At 42.1% G+C, this 17,584-nt stretch overlaps 1 protein-coding gene across 2 annotated transcripts in view; it reads left to right on the top strand.

The window, feature by feature from the left end:
- Positions 1-304: 304 nt before the first annotated feature.
- PIP4K2B (phosphatidylinositol-5-phosphate 4-kinase type 2 beta) overlaps positions 305-17,584 on the top strand; it is a 29,657-nt gene continuing 12,377 nt past the window's right edge. The window contains exons 1-3 of one of the 2 annotated variants that reach the window (XM_031966165.1): positions 305-613; positions 11,721-11,818; positions 13,296-13,392. In XM_031966165.1, the coding sequence (XP_031822025.1) occupies positions 455-613; positions 11,721-11,818; positions 13,296-13,392 (354 nt within the window). In that variant the 5' untranslated portion in view covers positions 305-454. Of the gene's footprint in view, positions 614-714; positions 882-11,720; positions 11,819-13,295; positions 13,393-17,584 lie in introns of those variants that run through there. The other variant, XM_031966166.1, reaches the window with a different exon arrangement.

The raw sequence follows: 17,584 nt of genomic DNA, 5'->3' as shown, positions 1-17,584 counted from the left end.
GCTGGGGCGGGGGAGCCCCCCCAGGCGGCGGATAGCTACACCGACCCAGTCCACCTCCCCTCCCCGCTCGGGCGAGGGTTTTCCGGTCCCGCGGAGGCCCCGCCGGTTCGGGCCGAGTGCTGTCAAGCAGTAGCGGGGAGGGGCCGGCGGAGCGGCCACCGCCTCCCTCGGACGGGCGGTACCACTGGGGCGGGGGCGGGCGGCTCCCTCACCTGGGGGCGGGTTAGGTAGCGGGACGTCCCGGCGCCTGGGGCGGGGGGGAGGGAGGAGCGTGGGGCGGACGGTACCACGGGGGCGGGGGCGGGGGGGAGGTAACGGGCCGGGCGGTACCATGCGGCGGTGAGGGCGCCGCCGCCGCCTGGGCTGGGGATCGGGCCGGGGAAAAGAAGCGTCGGGCCGCGGGCTCAGGAGCAGTCTCCCCCGCCGCCGCCGCCGCCGCCGCCGCCGTCCGGGCATGTCGTCCAACTGCACCAGCACCACGGCGGTGGCGGTGGCGCCGCTCAGCGCCAGCAAGACCAAGACCAAGAAGAAGCATTTCGTGTGCCAGAAAGTGAAGCTGTTTCGGGCTAGCGAGCCGATCCTGAGCGTCCTGATGTGGGGGGCCAACCACACGGTAACCACCCTCCAGGGGGCCCCATGCACCCCCACGCGCCACCGCCGTCCGCGCGTGTCACCCTGCGTGCCCCGGTGCCCCACGCCCCTTGCATGCCTGCTGCCTTCTCGCTGCCTGCAGGCTGCGCCCACCCTCCCGGGGGTTCCTCTCCAGCCCCCGCGGCCCGGCCCCTCCATCGATGCATGCACCCCACCCTTCGCATGATGCCTCCGTCGTGTGTGCCTGCCAGCCCCCCGGATGCTGCTCCCCCAGGCCTGGTGTCTCCCGGGTAATTCCCATTCCTTGTCTCTCTCCGCTTCCTGCATCTTAGAACACCCCCCATGCACACACACACACACACACAATGACTGACGTGTTGTTCTGGTCCTGACAGGACCCCCACCCCCATAGACTGGGCTCTCTTGGAAGGCCGGGCTGAAGATGTAGCTCTCGCTCTCTCTCTCTCTGCCTTTCTAATTTTTCCGTATCTTTGCTGCTGCTAGTGTTCTTCCCCCCATCACTGCTTGCTGGTCAGCCGGGGCAGGATTTGAAGGGTGGGAAATGGAGGGCGGGGAATGACGAGTGGGGAGTGGGGAGTGAGGTTGACCCGAGTCTTCTGCCCTGATGCTATGACTTCACAAAGTTTCCCATCACCCCTGCCCTTCTTAACCACCTCTGCAGAAATTCCCATTTTCCTCGTATCTCTTCCTTCCTCCAGGCAGGGTGGTAGGCATGTTGGGTAAAAGAGTAGATGTACATGTACTATTAGATGGGATCTTTATTCTCTCCTACCTTGCCAGTGTAGGAAAGAAAACTGATAAAGAAGGAATGTAACTGATTTTAGGGTGGTAAGTCCTGATTATGATGAGGATAAGAAAAAATGTGTCCTTTTTGGTGCCTTTTCACCAGGTGTCACATCAGACAACTGTGTTTTAAAATTTTACCTAGACCATAATCTAGAGTCCCAACCTCAGGTGGGAAGGGATATAATCATTGAGAATAAAAGCTTTGTGGAAAAAACACCAATGCAAAATAATACTTTGTTTTTAGATTTCTTTGTCCATCACTTCCCTTACAAGGGCTTACTAATGCAGCAGTACTTGCCCAGGAGGGAGATGGCAACAAGGTGCTGAAGCCAGCTAACCTAGTGATCTGTGGATCATTTCAATAATCAGTTCAAGAACTGATTATTTAAGGCTCTTTCTTCTTCCTCTTGCTTTAATTTCATTTAAGTACCCATTAATCTATCTTTGTTGTCAAATGATAAAACAGGAGAATTAAAGGAACCAATCTTTTCTCCCACTGTCTTTTGGCCTCTTGATAAATTTCGATTTGCCTTTGCCTCGCTACTATTGGAAAACATCAAAATCAGGTACCCAGACGTTAACTGAATAGTGCAAAAGTGAATATAAGGCCCAGTAAGGTTTTTTTCCCACCTTTCTCTGCAGAAGATTGGCTGATCGATTGATAGATCCAGTCTTTAGTCTTATTGAGAATGAAAAAAAGTATGCTTATGTTTAACACCATGTTGGAAAAGTTATTGTGTTATAGTGGTCATCCACGTAGATTTGGGGAACTGTAAGCTCACAACTACTACCTGTCCTTTAGAAGCTTCTTTAGATCAAATATCCTATTTATATGCAATTCTGAACTTTGAGTGCTATGAAATTTTGATTATACTTTTTTCAGGGGTCAGCCAGGGATAGTGGTAGGATCAAGTCGTGAAGTAGAGATCTCATCTGGACTCCTAGTCTGTTTTCTCTCTGTAATATTTTTAGACAATTCTGACCTTAGTAAGCAGCAGCTTCTTTGTATATAAAATTGGAAGATCTTGAAATATAGAAAGTTTTCAAAGATCACAATCTACTGTCTCATTTTATGGGGAAGGAAACTAAGTCTCGGGTAAAGTGATTTTTCCATGGTCACTAGAAAAAAATAAGGGGATCCCAATGTATCCAGAAGCAGTATTATCTACTGGATATGCTTATTTTGGCATATTTCATTGTCTTAAATCAGGGAATTGGAATATACTTATTTGGCCAAGGGCAAATGGAAATTGTCTTGATATTGCTGAAGAAGCATGTTAAGTTATTTTTACTTATTGGCAGAAAGTTTTACAAAGTCATGCTTGTAAATACTTACAGGATCTGAGGGAGTCAGAATGATAGACAAGTAGGTTCCAATAATTCCTTTTAACTTGTGTTTAGGAAAGGGCTACTGGTACCCATCCCCTTTGTTAATTTCTGTAGATAACTGTCTTCTGGCTCTTGGGAGCTTGAATGAAGGCCCATGTTTTTGAAGAATAATTTGCATCTCTGGGGAGCCTCACTCACTTCATGCCTTCAGCAGGAGGGATGAATCTTCCCATGTTGTATAATTGCATCTGAGATTATATGGAGACTCATGATTTCTTTGTTCCTAGCTGTGAAATGGGGAGAATAGTTCTCCCCAGATGATACTGGCAGAGTACTTTAGAATCTCTAGGAGACTAGAACTCAATTTTACTTGGTGAATTGGAGTTCTTTCTTAGAAGAAAATTTCTTTAAAAAGAAAAGTGGCTCCTTTTTGAATAAGAGCTCTTTAGCTCTTTAGCCTCCTAAATGACAAAGATTTTAGCAAAGCATTCAACAGTGTGTCTTGTGTAAGTGTTTTCTACAAGATGAAGTACAATGAGATATGCAAACTAGTATTTTTAGGTGAATTCTAAGCTGGGTAAATGATTGGACCCAAAGAGTCATTAATAACTTAGAAGGAAGTTTCTGGTAGAAATCCCCAAGGAGCTTTCTTTTCTGTGGTCCTGTGCTATTAGCATGCCATCTCTGCCTTTATTGGTCATTAATAAAAATTTTAATCAAATTTGCAAATGGCACAGAGTTGGGAGGGAAATCAAATGCAGAGAACAGCATTAGAATTCAAAAAGATTTAGAACATTAGGTCACAGGTAATAAGATGATGTGATGGGGCAAATAAAAAGTCATATACTTAAGTTTAAAAAAAAAAAAATCAGTTTTGAAGTACAAGGTAGAGGCCTAGCTAGATAGGTGGCACATTTTAGTAGCATGCAAAGTGCAATATGAATCCATGGTGGGATATGGTAGCCAAGAAAGTGAATGTAGTCTTCGTTTGCATTTTTTAAAAGATATAGTGTTCAGGGCTAGGGATGGTGATAGTCTTCCTACTGAACAGACCACATATGGATTATTATATTCAGTCCTGAGAGCCATACATTACAGAAGATATTATAAGATGGAGAACATCCAAAGGAGGACAGTTTGAATGGTAAAGGTCCTTGGGGTCATAAGGATCTACAAAGGAATCAGGGATGGTTCCTAGAAAAAGAGAAGATGCAGAGAGACTTGATAACTGTTTTCAAATGTTTAGGCTATTATGGGGAAAAAACTTTAGACTTGGTCTTCTTTAGCCACAGAGGGCTGAGCTGGGAACAGTGGGTGGAAAGGTGCAAAAAGACAGATTAGATTTATTGAAAGGAAAAAATTGCCAACAACTAGATCTATCTCAGAGTGGAGGGGGCTGCCTTAGAAGATAGGTTACCCGTAAGTACAAGTCTGTCATCAAAGCTGGAGGATCACTTGTCAGCTGGGTGATGAAGGGAAGAGGAGGTTTACGGTTTGCTTGTGGGTTGTATTTAGTGGCTTCTGAGGTTCCTTCCAGTCTCAGTTGCCTAATCTATAAAATGAAGTATTTGAATTAAAGAAATTTATAATCCGTTCTAACTCTGAGATCCTGGCACCTCTTTGATTATTAAATCTTTCATTAATTTATATTTATGATATCTTCCGAGGAAAAGGTGGCTTCAGGACTATGGTGGCGTTTAGAGCATCTGGTGTAGTAGCTATTAAGGATGGCTATGACTTTTCTCTAGGATCGTTTTGTCTTTTAACTTCATGCTCATAAAGTACCTGGTTATTTGGCCTTCAGATAGCAATGGGAAAGCAAAGTTTAAGAATTTTAGATAAATGGGCCCAGCATGCCTGATGAGGAGGTAGGGAGTGAGCTTATCATGGATGAGTACCACTGAAAGCCAACTGGCTTTTCAGAGGAAAAATGTGAAGCATATGATTGTTGAAATCTTCAGCAGCCAAAGGGTGGGAGTAGGTTGAAGAAAGCAGTGCTCATTATGGAAAATGCTTTAAAGGGACATGGATAAGGTAGACAGCAGAGCCCCTGAGAAGGTAGATTGAGGGAGGGTGTAACAGGCAATGGCAGGGGGATGAGATGGGAGAGAGAAGAGCAACATGGACAACAACGAAGACATGACCGTGTGTTTTACATATCAGAAATAGTGATCTTTTTGGTGAATCGGCATTAGAACTCGGTTCCCTGGATCCCCAGTTCAGCAGTTCTAAGGACAGCTAAGGTGATGCTCTGAGGCAGAGGAGAGGTATTTGGAAAGGTAGACCCTGATAACTGAGGTCTCCTCTTTGGGCTCATATTCAATCACTTCATGATTTATCCATGTTGATTAAAGAATAGTGATGGTATACATAGATCAAAGCAATATTCCAAGGGATCTTCAGTTTCACCAATGAAAATATTCTTTTTGCTGGCATACTCATTTTTGCCTTTATATGTGGTGATTATGAGGTTTTTTGTGACTGTGCCATTTTTATATTTGATTTTGGAATGTAATGGATTTAAATTTCTTCCTCGTGTTTTAATTGAATTTAAAAGTATTCATTACTTTTAAAAAAGGGAACTGTCCCAGAAGTGTTTGGTTAACAAAGAGAAATATCAAGAAGGGAACTGACCCAGAAGTTGTTGTTGTTGTTGTTGGTTTTAATTAATTAATTAATTAATTTTTGCTGAGGCAATTGAGGTTAAATGACTTGCCCAGGGTCGCACAGCTAGGAAGTGTTAAGTGTCTGAGACAGATTTGAACTCAGGTCCTCCTGACTTCAGGGCTGGTGCTGTCATCCACTGTGCCACTTAGCTGTCCTCCAGACATATTTTGGTTAACAGAGAGAAGATTAAAAATACTGTCTTTAGCATATTTCTTCTTACAGTGGTATCCTACTGCCTATAGAATGAATACTAGGCAGAAGATATTGAACTTTAACATCCTTAAATACCTTTAACAAAGTCTGGCCCCACCCAAGAAGATAGAGTCTTATGGAATTATTGATTTAAAGGGGGAGGGAACACAAGAAACCATCTAATCCAGCCTTCGAAGTTTACAAGTCACATAAAGTAATAAGCATCAGAGGCAGGATTTGAACCCATGTCCTCAGCCTCCAGCACTCTTTCCATTGTACTGAATTGTTATATCCTAGAGCCTGGTCCTGTTTCTGGCTCTGCCCTGGGATTTGGGAGCCATGATAAATCACTTCCCCCTTCTGAGTCTCAGGAGTCTTATTGATAGAATGTGGTTGTTGGACTAGATTATTTGTGTTTCATCTAGGTTTAATATCCTATTTATTTAATCTTATCCAATTTAGTTTTTGGTACAGAAACCTTATTTCATCCAGGTCAGCCTACTCACTGTTCACTCAGCTCTGTATGCTCCTCCCATCTTTACTCTCCCAGGTTCGAGGTTTATTTATTCCAATTCACCCTTTATGTCTTGTTTTTCCATGGATTCTTCTGTGGCCACTCTAACCCACCCTGATCTTCCCTTCCAGAACGCAGTATCTGGATGTTTTTATATTTAATCACATGGTAGTACATCTCACTTAATGTTGTTCATTACTATGAGAAACAAAGTTTGAGGGCCCAGTAGGTTTTGATAATTTGATTTATGTTTCATATGGTCAGACCAACATTTGTAAAACATAATGTTTCAATGGGGTTTGGTTTATAATGTAGTAAATATGAAAGCTAGAAGGGACCTCAAGAGGTCATCTAGTTCAGCCCAAACTTGAATAAAAACAATCAGTAAAACACTCCATTGTGGTTATCCATTCTTTTTTTGAAGATCAGTAAGAGATAAGAGAAGAGTAGAAGTGACAATATTTGGCAACTAATTTGGCCCAAGGGAGAATGAGGAATTTAGCAGATCTTGTGCCTAGCAAGATGATGCTGTCTTTTTTTCCCCCTGAGGCAGATGGAGTTAAGTGACTTGCCCAGGGTCACACAGCTAGGAAGTGTTAAGTGTCTCAGGGCAGATTTGAACTCAGATCCTCCTCACTTCAGGACTGGTGCTGTAACCACTGCACCACCTAGCTGTCCCAAGATGATGCTATTTTCAAATAGTGAGTTTGAAGGGAAAAAATGAGTTCTCTTTTGAAGCTGTTGAATTTGAGGTGTCTGTGAAGCACCTAATTTGAAAATTCCAACAGGCAAGCTGGCAGTACAGAATTAGAGCTAGACTGGATAACCATCTAAAGTTAAAAGGAATCTGAAGATTAATATTGCAATCCATGGAACTAGAAGATGATGCTGTCTTCCTAGCAAGATGGACTTAGAGTATAGTTAGCATGTGGTCAACAAGATAGAATGTAAGGAATCAGGCCAAGATGAGCAAGATCTCTCTTAGGACTAGAGAGGTAACATGACCACCTAGCTATCCAAGATGATGCTATTTGCAGAAAATAAAGTGAGGTCTTGAAGGAAAAGCCACTGAAGTTCCTAGTGTTGAACTTTGGAGGGAGCACCCAATTTGAAATCAACATCATAGTGGAGATAGTATATAGTTTAAATACTGTCTTTGACTTACTGTCTGTATGACTTAAGGATTGCATGAGATTAACTAATCTCAGCTCCCATGAACTGTAAAATGAGTCCAGCAGGGACTGAGTAGTACTCTAGATGAACTGAAAGCTCATTCAGTAATACCTAAGATGACGTTTATGAAGAGTAGTAAACAGTATATTTTGCAGAGTCTAAATAGAGATGAGGTTTGAAAACACTGAATCAGTGGTAATTGGGGAACTAGTAGGAGAGCATCATGAGTTGGAGAAGCTATAAGTTAGACATACTGTCTTTTTACTCTAGAAATGGGCAGGCATAACCACTCACTGCCTCATCTAAAATGTATCAAGCTTGTCGAAGCCTAAGAAGCTTTTCAGAACTGAGGGACTCTGATGTACAGAATTTCTAGTCTAATGGTAGTTGAATCAAACTAGGTTTAGGGAAGAGAGAAGTATGATTAAGCTAACAGATTTTCCAGGAAGGATAGAGGGATGAGATTAAGGATAATCTAAGTCAGAAGATTTTAGGAATGAGAGATCTGTATGTTCAGGCCACATTCTCACAGTATAGAAACAGTAGGAAAAGAAAGGGTAATGGATGTCTGACCAGTTTCAAGAGATGTAGAATGAGGGAGATAAGGAAATAGTAGAAATTGGCTTTTCTCAAGTAAAGGCATCAGTTCCTCCAGGATTGATGAAGCAGGGGAAGCAGGATAAAGTCGAAACAAGAGATGAGAAGAGAAAGGAACCAGAATGCTTTTCAGTAGATCAGTCCGTTGATAGCGGGAAGGTGAAGAAAAGGATCAGATGATAGAGACCGTTTCCTTCTATGACCTGAACCTAGATGTATGAATTATCTATTTGTAACACCATTTGATGGCATGAGTAATCGAGAGGGGACACCCTTTTCCTACCTAGTCATCTTATACATAGTTGCTCTCACCTTCACTCTTATCCCCCTCAACTCTCAAAAGAGATACTGTTAAATAGATACAACTAGTATTCCTGAACATGGTTTTGCGATGTTATTTTCCCTTTCCCAGGCTGATGAGAAAGTGATCTCATCTTGGTCCCATAATAAAGCCTAAATTCCACACTCTCGTGTAGCAGTTTGCTACAAGCCCTTACTTTTCAGGTCATTTATATAGTCTTCCCAAGAGTTGGGACTCGACTGAAAAAGAGATAAATTAATTGTATTAGACTTGAGGGCCTCTTTAGATGTACTTCTTGCTCCTCCTTTAGCATATCTAAGAGTCAGGTTTTATGGGAGAAGGGAAAAGGAAATAGAATTGCTTATATGCTATTTTCTTTAGTGTTTCCACACTGAAAATTAGAATGGTTTTAGCTAAAACTCAGACTTTGCAAGCAAGTTTACCAAAAGGTAACAAAAAAGAGGGCTTACAAGCCCTCTGAAAGGTTAAAATGTCTTCTCACCTTATCTCTTACTACTGTAAATACTAATGTTTTAGCTGATGGTGTTGGTGTAAAATACCTAGTCCTGACCTCTGATATGGCACATAGCTGATTGCCAGAAATATTCTGAGTCATTTGCCTCAGTTTCCACATTAGTAAAATGAAGAGTGTGCCTTTCTCATTTCTGGGAAGGCAGGATTTCCCTCCAGACTGAGTCGTAGTATATGAACTTCCTGGGACTTTTCCAAGGAAAAAGATAGGAAACATAAAAAGGGTAGTGAATTAAATGCCATTTCTAAGATTCCTAGAAGACTCTTAATGGGTCGGGTTAGGTTCTCTTCCCCCCTCCTCCCCTTGCCCACAACATGGGACCACATTGAGATAAGGATGATTGGTATAGAAATCACCTAGCAGCTACAATGCTCTGACCCTGGATCCATTAGTAATGACTTAGGTCACAGTGGTAAATCCAGAATGCATTAGTGGCAGCTGGGTTTATTACACTCAGGAGAAGTGAGGCTGGGGGAACATCTACAGCTAATAAGACTGAGCTAGTCTGCCTTATAGTGGAAAGAGGTTTCTTGGAGGTGAGACAGGTGAATTGACTCAGCCTTTTCCCCTCTGATGAACCAGTAGGAATTCCACCTTTGTTTAATATTACACTCCACTGTTTCCTGGCTCATTGCTGAACAGGACCTGTGAGTGATGGAGAAATAAGGATGAGAGCAATAGAATGATACACTTCAGTCACTGGTCAGGGTTTGAATAAGAATAGTTGAGTATGGAATATTTGATAGAACTTTCTCAATGGGAGAACTTTCTCAATTTTTCCCTTTATACAGATTTTTGCTCTTTTCTCTAGCTTGACCTTATGATGGGGTTGAATACAATACTTCCTTATCCAATTTGTAAATGATCATGTCCATCTTAATATACCGTTTCACATTTCCCCACCTCACATTTCTAATTGTTTCACCATTAATGTTAAAGAGCTATTCAGATGTTTCAAAATTTATAAAGAACAAACTTGGGCCTAAACAAGAATTTAGAAGATACCTTTGCAGAAGTAGGAATCTGCAGTTGAAATATTGCACATGAGATCTTATTTTGATGTGTTAATTAATTTTCCTGAATTTTCTTTTTCTTTAAAACTGCTTCTGGAGGAGTAAGAGGGATATAAAGAGAAATGTAAGAGATGTAAATCTTTTTAAAATTTAAAAAAAGAACTATTGTGAGATTTATTTTCATTGGTTCAAGGGATTTTGAGCTAGAGAAAAGACCACAGAGATCCTTTAGTTCAACCCCCCCCTTTTCAATATGAGGAAAATGAGATCCAGAATTATTAAGTGACTTGGCCAACAGAATCTATCAGGCATATTAACTTTTATTAAGTATTTACCATTTGCCTGGCACTGTGCTAAGCCTTGGGGATACAATCAATTAAAAACAAAAAAATTCCTTCAATAGGGCTACTCTGGCAGTGTGGTATTTCCATTTTATAGCTAAGAGGTGAAACTATTTGCCCATGGCATTCAATAATTAAGACTCAAACCCTGGTCTTATAGTCTTAATCTCTTTTCATTTTTTAATGTTTTGTTGGTGCTTTATTTTCCCCCCTCAAATATCACTGTCACTTCTCAATAGCCCCTGCCCTCAAGGTGCTTACACTCTAACAGAAAGAGGACAAGGCACAAAAAGAAAGTTCGGTGAGGGAAACCAAGGGGTCCCAGAAGCAGTTGAAACCAGGCAGGGCAGCAGATGCAAAGTTTCTGTCCTCTGTGAAGAAAGGCATTGGGAAGAATCTGGTGTTCTGCCTCTCCAATCAGAAGGGAGAAAGGCTGAGGCAGGCCGTGTCCCTCCAGGGCTTAGGTTAGCAGCCTGGTAATAAGATTAGAGGTGATGAGCTTATTACTCTTTGGGGGGGGGGGGGGGGGGGGGGGGGGGGGGGGGGGGGGGGGGGGGGGGGGGGGGGGGAATGTTGTTTTCTGGAAGTTGAAACTACCAAGCAGCAGATGCCAGGTAAAGATCCATTGGGGGGTGGGGAGGGAGGTTCCCCTACTCATTTCAAGTCTGTTTCTTGAAATTTTAATAGATGAGCTCAATTCAAATAGATGCCTAGGGCTTCCTCATCATTTTACAAATGAAGAAGCTGAGAGTCTCAGATAGATGAAGTGAGGTGCCCAAATTGTCTGGGTAGATTGGGAATCTCAACCAACAAATACTGGTCGCTTATTCTGCTTGAGGTTTTTGTTGTTAGGCACTATGAAGGATGAGGATGATTTAAGTCAGGCCTTCAAAGAGTTTGCAATCTAGTAACAACAGTGTTGCACTGGTGTAGCACTTAATAGTTACAAAGAGCTTTTCATGAATTATCTATCGCATTTTATTTTCACTTCCACCCTGGCAGTTATTTTGTTCAAATGGTGGTGTCTTCATTTTATGCCTGAAGGGTGAAAGCATTTGCCCAGGATCACACAACTCAGAACCAAAGCCAGGTCTTCTGATTTCAGTACTAATGCCTTTTGATTTTTCTGTCCTCTCTTTCTCAGATATCACTGTCACTTCCCAATGGCATTTCTCCAATCTTTGTAACAAAGAGGTACAGTTAAACAAAACAAATCAAGCCCACTTAACCATATCTGATAATGTATGCCTGATTCTTAACCTTAGTCTTTCACCTCCCTGACAAGGCACATTTCACTAGCCACCTTCCAGAGTCACAGTCCAACACCATGTGCAATATAACATCTTGCCTCTTTAATAAGGGAGATGATGTGCACAAATTAATTATTTATAAGATTAAATGTTGTAAATAGCATAAAGGGAGATACCTTAGGAATTGAGAGAGTAGAAAAATTGCTTTTCTTTTTTTGACAGCAGAATCAGCTACAAAAGAAATGGTGACATTTGATCTCATTCTTAAGGAATAAATCAAGTTTGAGAGAAAAGATGGGGGAAGCAGGATCATGTTTGGCGTTGGGCTCTTGTTATCTAGGATAGAGAATTCTTAAATTCTTCTCCCATGGCAGGTCTCATCACAATCATGAGCCTCATTGTTTTCTCTGCAGATCAATGAGCTCAGCAATGTTCCAGTCCCTGTCATGTTAATGCCAGATGACTTCAAAGCATACAGCAAGATCAAGGTGGATAATCATCTCTTCAATAAGTAAGTTCCTGGGGTCAGGTCTCTTGTTTGGAGGACAGACCTTCCCTTCAGTTGGAGAATTTTGGAGGCCAGACCTTGTACTAGTGACAGAGCCAACATCTGTTAGGGATGGGAGATAATAAAAAAGCAACAGACTAATAATTGCTGGCTCTTCCCTCCCTCCCTGTCTCTTGACCTACCCCACTTCATCAATAGTGCTGTGAGGCTCCCAGTGAACTTTCAGCTGGGCACTGAGGACTCACTGGAGACCAGCTTGGGTGGAAGTGAGCCACCTGGTAATTGAAGCATCTTGTGTGGGGCTGCCAAGCTATCTTGATCTTGAGAAGAGTCAGGAAGCTGCCTGGCATGTTTCTAGTCTGGACTGCAGTCATACTCCCTGTAGGTACAATTCTCCTCTCCTTTTTGAGTGGTACAAGTACAATAAGACTGGTAAGGAGCCCAGGGACTCCGTTCAGAGTTACTTTTCTTATTCTGGGCCTTTAAGGCATTTGGGTAGGAAGCTAAAGCCTCTGGGCTTTCTCTCTGATGACCAAATGGAGGACTTATCTCTGCTCTTTGGAGACCTCTGCTCTTTGCTCCTGCCATCTAAGTACTACCTACCCATCATCCTTTGTGCTTTTGAATTTTTATTGAGTTTTCTTGCACTCCACAGCCCTTCCTGGTTCAGCGGTCTTACTGTTTTAACCCCACCATTTACAGAGACTTTGGTTTGTGAACCTCCCTCAATATCTTTCTTCCACAAGGAGTTATAAGAACACTGTTCTAAAAGCCATCTCCACATCACAGCTGCCACCAACTAAATTGCTATTTAGCTGAGGAGAGGCAGGAAAATCTGAACAATTGTATTCATTGTCAACCTCTAGTTGAGAGTGGAGAAGGAGACTTTTGTATTCCTGGGGTTCAGGTAAGATCCAGAAGGATCCAAGGACCTTGGGCCCATTACAGTTTCAGCATCCATTGACCCTGAAAAATATTCCCATTACTCTTGGACAAAAGCAGGAAGTCCCCTACATTTAATGGGAGGAATAGGCAGGGAGGGTACTGGCAACAACATTCTGAAGCCAGTTTCTTATTTTACATCCCACAGTAGTGAGGATGATTGTATTTCCCTCCCTACTGGAAACCCCATCAAACTGTAGAGAGGAGTCATAAAAGCAGCAGTAAGCAAGGAAGCTTTCCAGGAAAAGTTGCAGTCTTTTGGTAGTAGACTTACGGCTTAAAGCACCAGAGCCAAATATATTTTCCTTCTCTGTGTTGGCAACAGGAAGACAGAGGGTTTAGATCATCATATCTCTTTCCAGGGCAGTGATCTGAGAAGTTCCATTGGCTGCAAATGATGATATAAACAAGGGTCAAGTTTGAAGACATTTGACATGATATCACTCCTCAGGGCCTTTTTATCATGGTAGTGGAGGGTAGACTGATATGTATGGATTCTATTGAAACCCAGTGGACAGAAAAAAATTTTTTTTCCTAGGGAGAACCTACCCAGCCGATTTAAATTTAAAGAGTACTGCCCGATGGTGTTCCGAAATCTCCGGGAAAGATTTGGCATTGATGATCAGGATTATCAGGTAAGAGAATCTTTTTTTAAGAGGGCCTGAGAGTGGAATTGGTGGGAATAGGTGGACAGTGGCGCAGACCTTAGAGGGGACAGGAAGCTCAAAGCAGCAATTTTCCCCAGGGAAATTCAGGTGCTAGTGCTGCTGCTAAAGGCACCACAGGCATAGCCTTAGTTGACAACAGAGACTTGGCACTTCTTGGACCCAGGAAACATGAGTCAGGGTTGTTGGGAGGCTGAACAATGGGATGGAAGAGGGGACCATGAAAACCACTTCATTTTGATCTGACATTCCTGGTCTAGGCTGAAGATCCCTTCTCCTTCTTAGTTTGACTTAAGAGAGTTATTCCCAGCAAGAGATAAGAGTCTTCTTAAAGCAGATAAGACAGATTAGGAAAGGAAGACTTCAAGGCTAGTGTAACTCCTTCCCAGGTATGAGTGTCAGGTAATAAATAAGCCCCTGATGATTGGGGGAGGGGGGCAGGCAGGGTAGATTAACTGCCCCCTCCATTTGATGCTTTTTGTGGGTTGAAGAAATCAGTCCCTTTTCATAAGTTGGGGAAACTGATCCCATTATAAGGATATTATAGTGTGATTCATACCTCATGGTTTCCCTTTCTTCTCTACCTCTTCATCTGGGCCTTTTTCCCTTACCCAACAGGCCTCCATCAAATAAGACCTGGGAAAGTGTGGGAGTTTCCACTTCACCTATATAGTAATAGGAGATACAGATGATCCTTATATTAAGAACCAGGGGAGTGTAGTTTGTTAAAGTCTGTAAAGGATGCTCAAATCTCCATTTTGCCATGGTATGGGTCTCTGTTTTCATCCAAGTAGATCTTTCACTGGAGCTTGTCTCCAGGAACAAAAAGGGTCTGGTCTGGTGCTCTCCTCTCCTTGACTTTTCTCTACACTCCTCCTCCAATCCCTGTCCTCTAGCTGAAGGCTAATAAATAGGAGAATAAAAAGGAGTGAGGTGGAAGAACCAATACCTGAATAATTAAAATTCAACTTTTATATATATATATACACATGTATGCTACAGGATGGTTATCCTAGTCCTGTATTAGAATAGAGCCCAAAGTAAAATCCAAATTTTAGGAAAGAAGCGTGAGGAGTTTTTGATCATCTCTAGTCATTGGAGTGACAGCAAGTTGTCTTTCCTCATCACCCTCTACTGTGGCTTACACCTCATTCCTTGTCTCATATCGTGCTGTGTACTGAAATTTTCAGCTGCCTTTCTGGGTAGATGGCTGTGCTGATGATTGGATGGGACTTAGAGAGGATCATATAAGTTAAGATTATTCAGAACAGGAGCTACACTCTTCATCTGTTTGTTGATTGAAAGCCTTGGAAAAGAATTTATTTGGGCTTCCTGCCACATTGGTCTTTCCAGGTAGAAGGTCAGGAATGGGGGCAATAAACATGTATGCACTGAATTTCCACTATTGAGAAAGAAAGTATGATGCATCAAAACTTTCAGGCTTCATGTCCCTTCTCTTCCTGTTAGGCCTGAAAGCCCAGTCTGAGACTCAGTTCTTTCACTTTCATTCCTTGCTTGCAGACCTAGTAATAGCAATGTACTTGGATTGTCAGGACTCCTTGAGAATTTAATTCTTCTCATAAGACCCCTCATTTCATGCCTCAGTTTTCCTTTAACAATGAAAACGATATTATTTCCTTCCCAGGAATACTGAGGCCTATGTAAATTAACCCAAAGGAGTTTGGGGCGAGAAACCTTGGGAAAAAAGTAAGGAAGGCATCAAATGAGGGAGAGGAAAAACATATTGAAATTAAGCATTTTCAGTGACCTGAGGATAAATTTTTTTCCAAATATTTAGAAACAGATAAATATAAGCCTTATGCCTAAGAATGTCATTTTTCAATATTCATTCAAAAGAAACCTTTATTAAGCACCCACTGTATTCAAGAGTTGTACTAACCACTGAAAGGAATAGAAGACATAGTTCCTGCTTTCAAGAAATTTATGATTAAGTAGGGAAAATATGACATGTACATAAATAACCATCATAACAGAATGTGCTAAGCATAAGCAAGAAATATAAAGTACTTCCCTGCCTCCCGCTTTCCTCTTGTCCTCCAAAATAACCCACTAGTTTTCTGAGAGTCTGGTAAACAGAAAATCACTTTCATTTCCCCTGACTTCCCAAAGGGTTGCTTTTCTTTTTAAAAGAAATTTGAGGATTTGACAAGAATTTTTGTCCTTTTTTTGGTCACTTTCACTTCTGAATATTTCTCCTCCCTCTTCCCAGTAAACTTTCCCTTTTAACAAATATAAAAAATAATAATTTAGCGTAACTGACATGTTTAGCGGTTTATGCATAGCTTCTTTTCTATAGTCGCTCCCCTCTGCAGTGAAATGAAAGGAGGGTGGTATTTTTTCTTAACTCTTTTCTAGGACTAAGTGTGGTCATCCTAGTAACACAATGTTTAGTTTTGTTGTTTTTTTTTTTTTTTTAAATTGGGTTGGTTTTTTTCCATTTCATTCCTTATTTTTCTAGTTTTCCTTCAGACTGCATCATTTCATAGAAGAGATTTGATGCTTCTCTGCTTATTTATCTTATGGGGCAAAATTATTACATTCATTAACCATAATTTGTTTAGTTACTCCCCAGCCAATGAGCACCTACCTACTTTATTTCCAGTTTGTTGTTATGATAAAAAAAAAAAATACTACAATGACTATTTACATATATAGAGGATTTCCTTTCTGTCTTCGACCTCTTTAAAATATATGCTTAGCAGAGAGCTCACAGAATCTAAAAACTTGTACTTTTTAGTTACTTTTTAATAATCCCAATTTACGTTCTAAAATGTTGAGAACAATTCATAGTTCCACCGTCAGTTTATTATTGTACCTTTCCAGCAATGATTATTCCTCCTTTAGACAGATCACTTTGTTTGGACCGGACAGTGTTCCATGGCCACTGCTAGTGTCTGTCCTCCAAAAGAGATGAAGTCTTAAAAAGGAATGGAAAGCTCAAAAGACCCCCACAGAATTCTGACAGCCCTGGTAAATACAAAGCCAGAGGCTGGGGAAGGGAGAGCCCTTTGCTGCTCTCAAAGAGGGCCACAGCTACAAGGAGAGTCCATGTTTCACTTGTTTCCTGGCACCCAGGCAGGGCCTCCCATGAGTTGTCTTCAGGTGGGCTACTTTACTTCCACAGCTCCAGGGACTGCCAGGGTGCCTCGACTGCTCTTCTGTAGTTCAGACCCAAGTCTCTATGTGTCTCCATTTGGGCGTTTGACCATATGTTTCTAACTCAGCATGTTCAAAATCAAGCATATCTTTCCCCTAAACTTCTTTAATGGCACTACCATTCACCTCTGCTAAAACAAATGTGTTGCTCCTTTCTTCCTTACCTGCCACAAACCCCATTGAGTCTTCTTCCACAGTGAGACATCAGTTTGTCCGAAAAAGACCAGGGGTTAAAGAGAGCAGCAAACTTAGATGAGTCAACATTGTGATTTCCTAATGTGGTCTTAGCCTGCACTAAAAGGGGCAGAGCTTCCAGGAATAAGGAAGGGAAAGTCCCTCTCTCCCCAGTCAGATGCTATCTCGAGTCAGCTGTTCAGTGTAAGGATGACATTGATTAGCTGCAGGGTCCAGAAAGGTGGAGAGCTGTGACCAGTAAGTCTATGTCACAGGAGATGAGGCTGAAAGAATTAGGAATATTTAGCCTAAAGAACACAGGATGCAGGAGGGAACCTGCCAGCTATCTTTAGTATATGAAGAATGTCACATGAAAGAGAATGAGACATGTTTTAGTTGTTCTCAGAAGGCATAACTAGGAGCAATGAGTGGAAATTGCCAAGAGGCCAGTTTAGGCTTGGAATCAGGAGACATTTCCTACCAATGAGAACTGCCCAAAGGCAGACAGCCGCCTCAGGAGGGTTGGGATCTCTCTAGGATGTCTCCTAGCAGACACCGGAGATCCACTTGTTAGGAGGGTTCTAGATAGTAAGGGTAGTACTCTTAGGTATGGGTTGAACTAGATAGCTCTTGGGGTCCCCTTCCAGCTTGAAATTTCTGTGAATCTGTTATCTCTGGTAGCCACTCCTTCCTCCAGTCCCCTTGCTGTCTACCAGGACTATTGCAATGACCCCTTTCCTGACACCTTCATTCTCCCTCTTCTAATCCATTCTGCTCATTACCAGACAGATATGCTTTATGCTTCTCTTTG

This window comes from Sarcophilus harrisii, chromosome 4, assembly GCF_902635505.1.
Source record: "Sarcophilus harrisii chromosome 4, mSarHar1.11, whole genome shotgun sequence".
Lineage (NCBI taxonomy): Eukaryota > Metazoa > Chordata > Mammalia > Dasyuromorphia > Dasyuridae > Sarcophilus > Sarcophilus harrisii.
This window is presented reverse-complemented; position numbering and strand designations above follow the sequence as displayed.